The sequence below is a fragment of the Schistocerca gregaria genome, chromosome 3 (genome assembly GCF_023897955.1).
Source record: "Schistocerca gregaria isolate iqSchGreg1 chromosome 3, iqSchGreg1.2, whole genome shotgun sequence".
Lineage (NCBI taxonomy): Eukaryota > Metazoa > Arthropoda > Insecta > Orthoptera > Acrididae > Schistocerca > Schistocerca gregaria.
The window spans coordinates 203,563,886-203,577,511 of NC_064922.1; the positions used below are offsets into that span (position 1 = coordinate 203,563,886).

The 13,626-nt window shown below is 38.8% G+C and overlaps 1 protein-coding gene across 16 annotated transcripts in view; it reads left to right on the forward strand.

Moving 5' to 3' along the window:
- Window positions 1-13,626, forward strand: part of LOC126356142 (bromodomain-containing protein 8) — a 482,606-nt gene that overhangs the window by 156,236 nt on the left and 312,744 nt on the right. For all 16 annotated transcript variants that reach the window (XM_050006870.1, XM_050006868.1, XM_050006864.1 and 13 more), the window contains one exon: window positions 4,055-6,114. In XM_050006870.1, coding sequence (XP_049862827.1) covers window positions 4,055-6,114 — 2,060 coding nt within the window. The remainder of the gene's footprint in view (window positions 1-4,054; window positions 6,115-13,626) is intronic.

A 13,626-nucleotide genomic window follows, 5' to 3' on the forward strand; every position in this document is an offset into this window, starting at 1 on the left:
CTGATCTCCCCAAACAAATTGAGTACAAATAAGGAGACCATGACCACATGGCAGTCTTCCCTGCACACTTCTCATGGGGACTCCACTGTCCTGTCAACTCCGCATTAGCCACACTTCACTGACCCATGGCCACATTTCCAATGTGAGAATCCCTGCCATTGTGGAGCCTGCCGGATGGTGACCGTCTTACTAGACTGCTGTAATTTGGCTGCTTTGAGGCAACATCTCGACACACTATCCATGGTGGTAGCAGACAATGCAAAAGTGGTGGGGTTGGTGGGGCACCCCTCTCCTACCCCCCCCCCCACTCCCCTCCCAACCCCGCCCCCTTTCCCATCTAGGTTCCCTTGGTGGCTCTTGCTTGGTGACCTGGCCTGGCCTCTGCCCTTTCCACATTTTTATTTTCTTTATTCGATTTCATGTATTGGTTTCAATACCTTGTCTTGACTGATCTTTTAAACAGCTTAAGCTTTCACAGTTTGGTCTCTTTCACTCCAAACCAACCAACCAATTTTGGGGATTTTGTATTCGTTTAAATTTGGCATGCATTTTTTGTTGTTCCTGCAACAGTGTTCTGACCTGTTTTGTTTACCATGGGGGATCAGCTCCATCAGACAAGCACTGTGGTGTCCTCAGCATAAAATAACCAGACCATCTATTGGACTTGGAAAATATATACATCTTAAGTATAGGCTTGTGATTCTTTCACAGAATGGTATATTTAGTGCTGTTTTACCAAGCATATACATAAAGTAGTCATGTTAAAAATTTTGCAGCTGGTACAACTATAGTCAGTGACAGCATTGGTGGCCCCTGGCCTCACAGCTCACAAAAATTGCTGCACTGTCAACTCAGCTGAAAGTGCACCAGTATCACCACAGGACACTGCAGTGTGTTCCTGCACTTTGGTAACCTGGGGTACCAGATCCCCTGAATCTGCCTCATGTTTGAAGAATGGGTACACTTTAGAAATAAGGTCCCATGCCTGTTTGTGAAACACTGGACACTTTGTGGGTATTTGAACCATTATAAAAGAAAACCACAGAACATACAGAAATCAGTCATAGTTTTGCACTTGTAAAACAGAACACAACACTAAAATATGGTGGAAGTTTACACAGAACAGAATGCGGAAATTGACTGAATGCTGATTGGCTAGCTGCTCATCTGTCTACTTTGCATCCCTGACCCAGAGGCCATAAATCGTGTCGCAGACTATAATAAACTTTACTGCTTCTACAGATAATAAATTGGACAGTAGTTTACGTAAAACACTTCCATAAAATCTTCTTGTTCAAATACTTCTCACCATAGCAATAAAAACTACAATATGCTTTGGTACATTCAGACACATCCAACCTTTCCGGACACAAACTGTGCTCAGGTCTTAAATCTTCATCAGCATAGGTACGTTTTAAGTACCATTCATAGCATGGTTCTCAGACATTGCACACTTTTGTACACACCCATGGACACAAAAAAATGTTTGTTTAAAATATATTTACTTAGTTTAGTTTATCCCCAATTTTCCATATTTCGCTCTTCGTTCTGTCTGTTTTTGCCATAGAGTGAGGTGCATTTACAGGTGATTCAATCCTTTCTCATACTTGATTATCGATTAAGTTGTCTGCTTGCCCCTCCAAACTGGCAAGTGTAGATCCTTAACTAGCAGCTACATGTGAACCTTTGTTTATTTCAACCCTCTCAACCTTACTTAGACATGTGAGATTTGACCAAGTTTTGTGTTAAATTCCTGGTCAGTTAAATCTTACGATTGTTTAAAGTCCTTCCTCTTATTATTTTTAAACTGGTCATTTACTTCCTTTCAGAGTAAATCACACTGTTTCAGTATTTCTCAATTTAGCTGCTCTGGTAAGGTAGAAGCTTAGTCTGTTGTTGCAATAGACTGGGCGCTTATAATTAAAGTGCATGTACTCATACGTTCCACCCATACACTGTACACTGCTATCCCTTCATTTTCCCTGCTCCCTCCAGATTGCTGCTTCCGTTGCATGTGGATGTTGCACTCTGGTCCAAACTGCCGGAGCTGACTGTCATGTGTGCGGTGATGTGTGCAGAATAAAGGTGCTTGTGAGCCCACAACACAGAGTCACATAGGGCAAATGCAATGGCTATGTGTGCACAGCATGTGGTTTAACAGTGCCCAAAATTCAACAGCTCTGTTTATTCACTGCACCCAGTAGTGTCAAATTTTCCTCATTACGCCATAGAATATTGCTTGGCCATATTTCATCCTCTTTGATCCATGCCAGAAACTGAAGAGAAAATTCATAGCATTGCTGTGGATCATGAGGTTTCAGGTGCTGCACTGTCTGGATCTTGTATGGGTATCAGTGTAATACAGGTCATAAAACTTTCCCTACTCTTGATCATGTAATGGACAATTCTTGTGACACTGCACAAGCACTATCACTACCCAAAACATGACCTGTATGGTCAGTTACAGCAACAGCAACTTCATCAGTAGCCTCTATCAGGATAGGACACCTTCCTCTTGCAGGTCACACTACAACCTCGCTGGAGTTTTCGAATTTCATTATAATCTTCTGTAAACAATTTAATGACATCAGGCCTCTCCTCAGACCTTGCAGCTGGCAGTACTCTGTCATTGCAGCACTGTAATTTGCAGCTGTTCACGTGAAACAATTTGACTGACAGCACACGGTCTCTCTTCTCGATAGCCATATATTCACTCACATTATGCCTTGTTAAAAGACAACACGAATATCCTGCCATCATAAACAACAATGTACAGTGCCAGATTTGCACCTTGTGGCTACAGTTGGAACTAGTTTTAGTGCTAGCCATTTATTTATGCATTGCAGCATCATTTTCACTCTTGATCTTCATTGCTATTGACAATAGATATCAAGTCCTACAAATATGCATACTCAAAATTCACCCTGTTCTTGCTCTTGGTGAACTTTATTTACTTCCAGCTGTGTTTGTTGTGGGCCATGCATGATGTTCCACTGGTTCTTTACCATCCCATGCTATTGAGTAACAAACTAAATTCTGATTGGAAGCTAAGACTTCATATTATTCAAGCTTGCTCATGTTACTGTTGCAGCAAACTTCCAAGCTCTTTTGATAAAACTTCTCTTCCCGAAATACTGCAGATACAGTTAAGAACAAAAGTTCAGCATCCAACTCTTGAAATAAATGTGGGGCTTCTCATTAACATCATCTCATATATTGCACTTTTGTTCACAATTACTATACTTTAGAAAGTTGTTAAATTATTTGGAACATTGCAAAAACATTGTAAAAAGTCCAATAACAGTCTGTCTTAATTAACAGATTCCAGTTAAGAATATCTGTGTAACAAGTTTCGCTTGTCCTCCACGGCGTGTGCACCATATTTCCAAGGTTGGTACTGGTGACATGGAATAAACTATGCAACCAGCAGTTATCATGAACATGATACAATATTTATAATTGGCCCGGCTAGCAATGTAGTGTGTCTATCCGTCTCGTGATACATGCATGTAAATAAAAAGTGCATCCAAACAGTAGATTATAGGAGTGATCTTCATTTTCTGGTTTGAAAAATATGTGTGCAATACTTCACTTCACCAAAGTGTGTCTTATACTACAAGCTGCACTGTGTGTGTGTGTGTGTGTGTGTGTGTGTGTGTGTGGCGAGGGGGGGGATGCCCATGCCCATGCCCATGCCCATGCCCTAGCTTGTTGAAAGATTTCTTAAAGCCAGAAAAAGTTTATTTCCCTTCTGTGTGTGCCTGGTGACAACTGAGTGCTTCTGCTATTCAGTGAGTGATTTTCTTTACCCTTACGTTATTTGTATTTTTGAGTAGAAAGTATGGATTTTCATTTCTTGGGTATACAGAAAAAAAAGGTTACAGAATGTCGTTAGCCTTGGAGCATTTTATCAGGTAGTCTGAATATATGTTGTCACATAAAATTAGCTGTAAAACTCTGAATGCAGATTAACTAAGTGAATTTTATGATAATTTACTTTTATTGAAAAATACTATCTGATGATTTACATATTTTTCTTCCTGTTTTCTCACAGGAGGCACTTCAGGCTATAATAAAGAAGGAAAGGAAAGAAGAATATACCCTTGATCCACAAACCACAGAACCAGTAATCCAGGTTAAAATGGAACCAGTTGAAGAGTTATCGCTGGAAGACGATGTATCAGAATTGGTATCAACTTCATTACCATCTTGTGTAACAAAAGATGAAAAAATTGAGGAAGATGCTGAAGCTACTAACAAAACTGAACAGATTGCTAGTTCATCAGAAGAGATTGTACTAGATAAGGACTTCGAGATGATCATTGAGGGTACAATGCAGGAATTGGCAGAGGAGAGTGAGACAAAAGATGTCTCTGGTATAGCAGAAGTAGTTGAATTTGAAGAAGGGACTGAAGTGAAAGAAGTAATTCCTCCAGATCTTGCTGACATGGAAGTTATAATCTTAGGTAAAGTTAATGATGAAGTTGTTAATGTCAGTGATGAAACAAAGCTGTTAGAAGTAGTTGTGGAAAAAGAAGAGAGTAACGCAGAGAAAGTGCAAACTGACACCTCTGGTGAAGATACTTCTATACCACTCTCCAATGAAGCTGAAACTGCCAGAGAAAAACTGTGCACATCAGGAACTACAATGGAACTTCAGGATGCTAATGTCAGTCAGAGTATGCAGGATGACGAGGATTATACTGTGGATGTCTGCACAAGTTCTGTTGATGTCACTGAGGCAGAGGAAACATCTGCTAAACAGGATAGAAAAGCTGAGAGCAAGCACAGGACTGAAGAAGAGAATTCACAACAGATTGATGTATCTACAAGGTCTAAATCTTTACGTTCCAGCAGTCCTGATAGTAGGACAGAGGAAGAAGGACCACTGCAAAATAGTGAATCATTGGTTTCAAAGCTTTCTACTAGAGAAAGTAAAGTTCCTATTGGTAAGGAGATAGAAAAAGAGTTGTCTGAAGTTGTCAGGTCAGCAGGAGCAACTACTGACCACAAAAAAATACCTGGAAGTGATGAATCTCCTGGGAAAGGCAGTCATGATGGGAAATTAGCTTCAGCTTCAGCTGATGAACCATCAAAAGCGTCAGAAATATTGCAAGGTGATAAAGTGGTAGATGACAATGTCAGTGAGTTAAGAGATGATAGTAAGAAAACAACAAATATGCATCTGAGAGATGATGACCAAAAAATGGCTTCTGCCCATACCGTAATTTCGGACAGTGTGTATGAGCAACTGAAAGAAAGTAGAGACACTCTCATAAAACCAGGGAAAAAGAGCGGTACACACAGGGAAGATTCAGTACACGTAACAATAAAAGATACTAATATTTCATCACCACCACAAGATGCCAGTAGTGACAGAAAGGATGTTGAGCTATCACTTATTCAGGAAGAACATCAAAAGAAAAAAGTCGATAACCATAAAACAGTTGAAAAACATACAAAGGAAGAAAGTATGTTTGTGGCAAAAACCTCTCATGCAATTCACCGTGAAAAAACATTGTGTGATGATGCAAAAAATAATTCTGTCCCTGAAAGGAAGGATGTTAATCCAAATGTAAGGGATAGAAAGGATAACAAAAAAGAAGTGACTCAGCAAGAAGTTAAAGAAAATGTTAGAGGTGGAAGAGAGGGTGATAAGGAGGGGAAGAGAGAAAATATCAAGAAACAGTTAGATGATAATAGGAAGAAGACTGAAACAGACAAGAAAGATGTTAAGGAAGTTAACAGAATTACAACCAAGAAGGGTGAAAAAGAAAACACTCGTAGAAGAGATGGCTCAGCTAAACGAAAGGAAGATAATGCTGAGGAACGAGAGGACGTTAAGAAGCGGGCTGTTGAGAGAGATGATAGAAAAGACGTAGTATCAAAAGATGGTCTAAAAAGAGAGTTGGATACTGAAGGATCTGCGAAGAAACTAGATACAAGGAAATCTGAGAAGAATAGTAAAATGGAAAATAGGAAAGAACGTAAAAAAAGTGATTCCAGAAAAGAAAATGAAGCACAGATGTTGAAAAGGGCAGTAGAACTTCCTCCTGAGCCACTGGATGTAAAGACAGTGAACTTGCAGCAAGACGACACTACAGAGAGTGAGTGGTGAGTATTTATTTATGCTTCAGACCCCAAATGAAGAACAGAAAAGATTTAACAGTAATCTCAAACTGCTTGAAGGGTAATGTCTGAATATTTGTGTTGTAAAGAATAATTATTATATTTCACATCACATGTACATGGTTAATGCTGTTGTTGGATCTGCAGCAAGAAAATACTATAGAGAGAACTTACAGAATTATGTTACTGAGTAAATATTGGGTTGTTATGCAACTGCTTTCAGCTTTTACATCATGGTGAGTCAATTTCTAGAGTTGTGTTATAGTGGACTGTGCTTTTTAACACCATTACACTTTCTAAAAGTACCCTTGTTGCAGTTGATTCATTGTTGTAGAAAAGTGGTCTAGATGGATTTTGCAATTTCTGTTCTTAAATGAAGTCATTTTGACATTCTTTTAGTGTGCAACTTACACTCTCATTTGAAATCTTCATACAGTTTAGAAAAAGACTGCACTTTTCTGTGTACACTCTATGACAAAGGGAAAAAACCACACCATATCCATTTTTTCTGAAATTGTAATCATTTTTATGTCTGTACATGTAAGACACTTCTACTGGTTTTTGTCCCGTTTCGATAATTCCTTCGTGGTGCATCCACATTTTTTTATTTTTTTATTATTATTTATTTTTTTTATTTTTTTTAAAGAGAATGTTTTGTGAAGATCGTACCTGATGATATAACTTGCTTCCATAATTATTGTATGTGGGAATGTAGTCTCTACCATACGTTTAAAAAATTAGGATGTATTCTTTGAGTAGCAACGACGAGATTTCGTAGGTATACAAAAATTCACTTTTAGGAGATAAAGATAGAAACAGGTCTCAGAACTTACGCGGTTAATGCAATATATGGAATCCAAACAACAACCAGAAGGTAGCAACAAATAAAAATCTTAATCAACTGAATTATTAATGTTATGTTAAAGAAGCAGACTCAGTTACATTGAGAGACAATTGGTGTCACAAGCAAAGGTCAGCTTCTCCTATGTTAACGCAAAAATTAATTCTGTGTAAGAATAAAGGACAGGTTTACATGTTGCATTCTGCACCACATTATGTTGGTCTTGAGTTTTGACAGTCAAGGAGTACAAGAAATTGGGGAGAAAAAAACGAAGATTGTGAAAAGGTGGGGAGTGGAAACAATAATGAGAAGGAACAGAAGGCCAAAGCATTTCCACCCATTGCAGCAATATTCATTTTACAGCAAATAGTGCTTGTACACAACATCCAGTTTTTGAGATCTTGTCGTCGAAGCTATTGTTGATTTATACCCATACAGTGATCAAGTCAGCAGGTCTTTTTATAATAAACATAATTCATGAGTTATGTCTAGAATGTTATTTTTAACTTGGTAATTGTAGAGGACATTTAGTTTTTTGGGGTTCTGTGCCTCTGTCTGTAAAAAAAAAACAGAGCCCTTATAGGCTCACTTTGTTGTCCGTGTGACCAGCTGCCTGTCTGTTAAGAACCCTTCCCCCCTCCCCGTCAAGAACAGGTTGACACATCAGGTTTCAATTTGTCACATATGAACACGTCCATGGTTGATTCACAGTGTAAAAATTTTAAACTTCTAAGTCCGTGCAGTCAAAAGATACAGCCATTTATGTCACATATTTTTACACTTGAAAACTCTCTCATCAAAACCTGTAGGATACTTCCTATTGACCTAAAATCGTGAAATTTGGCAAGAGGCAAGGTTTCACATTCCAAGTAAAGTAAAAAAAAAAAACAAAAAATGAAAATTGTTAAATTGCTATTATATCACATAAAAATATCTTTTTCCCATTAGAAAATATATTGCATTCATCATCTGTCAAAAACCTTAGTAAATAAATAAAAAACATTTTACTAAATCTTTTAGATCTATGTATATAAACTGAAATCTGCTTCTTTTTGTGTGTCTGAGTTAGACTGAGGAACTTGGCCAATTTCTTCTATATATGAACAGATAGTTATCCAGAATGAATTTCCAATCTACAGCAGAGTGTGCTCTGATATGAAGCTTTCAGGCAGATTGAAACTGTGTGCAGGACCGAGATTCAAACTTGGGACCTGTGTCTTTTGTTGGCAAGTGCTCTACCAGTGTTGCCACAAGTTCAGGAAATCAAGGAATATCAGCAAATTTCAAACATTTCAGGGAAATCAGGGAAATTTGAAGGAAAAAACACTGAAAAATCTCATTTTTTTTCTCACTAGAGGAAATGATTTGTTTACTGAGGTGTCATGCATCATCACTGGCTGGGTGCAACTGAGTATGTGCCCTGTTTCTCTACTCCTTCGTTATTACTGCTTCTCCTTTCCCTACCACTCTCCTCAGCTTGCAGTCAGTGTTGCCACCACATCTTGCCACTAGGCTAGCAGCTGCCGACAAGAGGCAGGGAGGCACAAAGAGTTGTTTGTTTGGATCTTAGTCTCAGACTGTAGACGTAGCGGTCAGAGACAGTGGTCATCTGTGCACGAGTTGTGTCTGGTTGATTGTGTGAGTGTGTGTGTCCTCTCATTTTCTGACAATAGCTATGGCTGAAAATTTAGTTGTGAGAGTGTAATTGTCTTTTCTACATGGCTGTCTGTGGCTTAGCAATCATTTTTGTGATGAGTTGCTACTTATCCTCATTATTATTGATTCTCAGAGAAAGTTATCTGTTGCATGGATTGATCGCCATGGTCTCATTTCAACAACATGCTACCTGTGGCTCATGAATAGCTGGCCAAATGAGTGGATTTCTGTGCCAGGCTAAAACTGGAGACCATATCTGTGTGTATCTGTAATGGATCAGGCCTGCCAATCTAAAGCCATTCAGTTCCCACTAATGTAGAGACCCTGCTCGTCAGATCTAGTCTCACAGACCTGTCCGCAGGCCAGGTATGTTTGTGAGTGGTGTAAATTAATGCAGCGTATTTTCATGGTGTATCCATAGACCCAGGACTGCGTTGCTCCTCAACAGGCCATGGGTGATGGATTTCAGGAATTGTGAATGTCTCACTGCGAATATGTTGTACAGTGTGGTGCTTTATAGACATTTATTTGTTCTAGTACATTCAGACACTTCAAAAATAGTTTGTATGTTAGAAAGTATGGACGATAAGATGGAGAAAACTGTCATTCGCTGGCAGTTTATACACTATGTACTCATATATTAAAATATAATAATAATAATAATAATAATAATAATAATAATAATAATAATAATATCACACAATACCTGTAACATATTTGACATAACACAGTGGCTAATAACGAACATAGTAGAGTCAACATTTTCAACATTTTATTAGCAGCCACCTACAGAGTTGGTTTACACAATTCTTCCCTGCCTTAAACACTTCTTTCAAGAAGCCTACTTTTTTCCAAGGTTATTTCTGAAATCAGTGAAGTTATTTTAAATCTGTCTTGTGACTCCAAGGAAACACGTATTTTTGTCACCAAATGTGTTTTGTTTTATTGAATTAGAATAACAGCAGTGGTCTTAATGAAACACATATGCCATTTTGGTTTGGTTTCTCCATCTAAAATCAGTTAATAAAGTTATTTCTTAAGATTTGTGCTCACATGAGCAAATGCCATCTGCTTGCAAATCTCTTTTAGATATTTCCTCGTTTGCACTATTATTTCTTGTACCATAGCTGCAAAGACAGGTTGTCAACTTAAGTCTTGAGTTCTCAAAATTTGTCAAGAAAAAATGCTAAAACATGTCTGGAAATCGGGGAATTTCACTGGGGAAACTTGGGGCAACCCTGTCTACCAACTGAATGACCCAAGCATGATGCACAATCTGTGCTCACAATTGTAAGTCCACCTGTACCTTCTCTTCTACCATCCCAACTTCGTAAAAGTTGTTCTGCAAAAGTTGCGGAACTAGCTCTCCTTGAAGAAAGGATAAGAAGTGATATTTTGGAGACATGGCTTAGCCATACCCTGGGGGATGTTTCCAGAATGAATTTTCACCCTGCAGTGGAGTGTGAGCTAATATGAAACTTTGTAGCAGATGAAAGCTGCATATTTGCGGGAATTTTCATATAAACACACACACTGCTGCAGAGTGAAAGTTCATTCTTTAAACATCCCCAAGGCTGTGGCTCAGCCATATCTCCACAATATCCTTCCTTCCAGAAGTGCTAGGACATAAGTTTTGCAAGAGATCTTCTGTGAAGTTTGTAAGGTTGAAAATGAGGTACTGGCGGAAGTAAAGCTGTGAGGTTTAGTCCTGAGTCATGCTTGTGTAGCTCAGTTGGCAGAGCAATTGCCCAAAACAGGCAAAGGTCCTGATTTCAAGTCTCAGTCCACCACCCAGTCTTTAAACTGCCAGGAAGTTTCAGATTATAATCATTCCAAAACTTTGTACATTTAAGTTGTCAACTGTATCTGATATTTAGCTGTGAAATTACTCTCAATTGGCAGCTTTCCCTATGACAGAAAAACCCTAAGAGTTTGGTGAGTTTACAGTTGAAATAAGGTGATCTAGTGGTTCCTTTGTTTTAAATGGGTTGCCGTGATTCATAAGATTGCCTGTTGAGAATTTTGACTTGTTCTTTAGTGTCTTCCCAGAAATTTGAGAGCCACATGATCAGTTTTAACTTAACACAATCTTATTTATGTCCAAGAGAGATGGAATCTTCATCAGTGTTATAGTGTGACAATTTCTATTACTTGGAACAGAAGTCACCAATTTGCATTGTTTGTTCTATGTAGTAATTGTTTATTTCTGCTCTGTGCCTGAAAGGTGTTTATCAGTGTTGATTCAAAAAGTTTATTTATATAGTAATGTCACTATGGCTCAGTAAACCTATGTGGACCAGCGACGTTTACAGCAGCTGAAACTTGAATGGTGAATCTGACCAACAAGCCAACAATGCTGCAAAACACGAATTTCAGTGGACTGATTACTCTTTGGCCACATACGACCCTTAACGCATTGGCTGTCGGGAACATCAGGTGGCATGCCTTGTACCCAACTTACGACTGCTGATGGGAGCGGGATGGCGAGGGGAAGGCAGCAGCAAGTACTTCCCACAGTGCTGGCACCATTACCTATGTTGAGTTCCTATACAAAAGCAGAGGTGACGCACCCATAAATACTGACAACGTTTGAAGACAAATGAATACCTTACAGCTATTGCCAAGAATCCTTGTAGGGATAGATACAAAAGCAAGAGGAGATGCACCCAGAAATATTGACAACATTTGAAGACAAAAGAATACCTTCCAGCTATTGCCAAATTACTCTGCTACTAACAGCACCAGTAAAAATGGTCTTCTTATCATAAACAAACAGTGGCTATGTTTTTGTGCACAATGATTGAGATTTCAAAGCAGCCACAAATATTTAGACCAGTACTTACATGCTCTTTGAGGAAACATAACATGTAATAATTTGGTGCAATATGACAAAAAGTAAAAGAATAATAGTTTACTGATTATTCCAGAATTTTCTCCAAAACTACTTTTGTCACATTTGCAAGAAATGTTGCACAAGTCACACAAGACTCAAAAAGTACATTAGTTTCTTTATGTGACTGAATGATCTAAGAATATGCCTGAAGCGTGCTAAAACATATCACATTTTTATTTGGTGAGCTGCTACAGCTAAATTTGCACATATCCAATATGAGAATGTGTTAGTATATACCGTATTTACCCGAATCGGAGCCGCACTTTTTTTCCGGTTTTTGTAATCCAAAAAACCGCCTGCGGCTTAGAATCGCGTGCAAAGCAAGCGGAGGTTCTGAAAAATGTTGGTAGGTGCCGCCACAATTAACTTCTGCCGTCGAATATATGTAGTGCTACACAGGCATGCTTTGTAGGCACAAAGATAAATACTGGTGCCAAAACCCTCAGCATCAGAAAAAAAAAAGGTGGAGGAAAAGCTTTTTTCTCCACCCTGAGTTTCGATCACTGCATTTTCATACATTATCCAACAATGTAAATACCAATTCCGTATTGTTCATCTTTGAATGTAGCAGAATTTCAATGTACTACGAAAATCTGACTGGCACGACTGTTTGGGATGTTTGTCAGTATGGCCAACTCTACCTTTTGAATTTTTTCCTACCTGTGAGAAGAGATGGTTGCTAATAGGAACCTGATGAAATATGAATCACATACAGTATTCTCTTCACCATAAGAATAATACGAATATAAACATTTTGCCATGTATTCTTTCGTGTTTGCTGCTATCTCATTTAAATCCTGTCTGCCTAATAAACTACGAAACTAGAGTGAGACAACAGCAACCGCAGAAGAATATATGTATCGTGTCGTGTTTATATTCGTATTATTCTTATGCCTAATAGTGGTACAGTCAGAAATGAAGCACGGCAACTGACTCGATTTTTAAATCTAAGATGACTCTAATTTCTGTGCAGAATTTGATGTACTAAAGAAGCGGCCGCAAACATTTTCAAACGGGGAAAATTTTTGCCTAACTCTCGTTCAGAACATGTTCTATCATACGCAGTCTATTATTTGGTTCTTGTTGATCATTATCAAAGAAAGCAGCAATGTAAGTAACAACAAATAGCAGTCTTCTCTTGCCATTGTTTCGCTAATGAGATGATTCCTCTCTCTCTCTCTCTCTCTCTCTCTCTCTCTCTCTCTGTGTGTGTGTGTGTGTGTGTGTGTGTGTGTGTGTGTGTGTGTGTGTGTGTGTGTGACATAAACACCTATAACAAAGAAAACGTCACTTACCAGATCAAAGCAAAATAAGCAATCGATTCAAACCAGACGAAGCACATGGAAAAAGGGAGGGTACCCATATAAATAAGGACGGAGCATCTGACGCCTAGCAATGGCTACCTGGTAGAGCTTAACTGCTGAGCTTACGACTCGCACCAAACTACTGTAGGTGTATCGTCATTTATTCGACCTAAATTGCGTCTCGTATTACAGTGGACCAACTTTGTTTCGATTTGGAGGTGTGGCCTAAAACTTTTCTTTCTCCTTGAATTTCGAGTCTAAAATTTCAGGTGCAGCTTAGATTCATCATCATCATTTAAGACTGATTGTGCCTTTCAGCGTTCAGTCTGTGGCATAGCCCCCCTTATAAAAGTCCTCCATGATCCCCTATTCAGTGCTAACATTGTTGCCTCTTCTGATGTTAAACCTATTACTTCAAAATCATTCTTAACCGAATCCAGGTACCTTCTCCTTGGTCTTCCCCGACTCCTCCTACCCTCTACTGCTGAACCCATGAGTCTCTTGGGTAACCTTGCTTCTCCCATGCGTGTAACATGACCCCACCATCTAAGCCTGTTCGCCCTGACTGCTACATCTATAGAGTTCATTCCCAGTTTTTTTTTATTTCCTCATTGTGGACACCCTTTTGCCATTGTTCCCATCTGCTAGTACCTGCAATCGTCCTAGCTACTTTCATATCCGTAACCTCAACCTTATTGATAAGGTAACCTGAATCCACCCAGCTTTTGCTCCCATACGACAAAGTTGGTTGAAAGATTGAACGTTGACAGATAAATTAGTCTTGGTACTGATTTCCTTCTTGC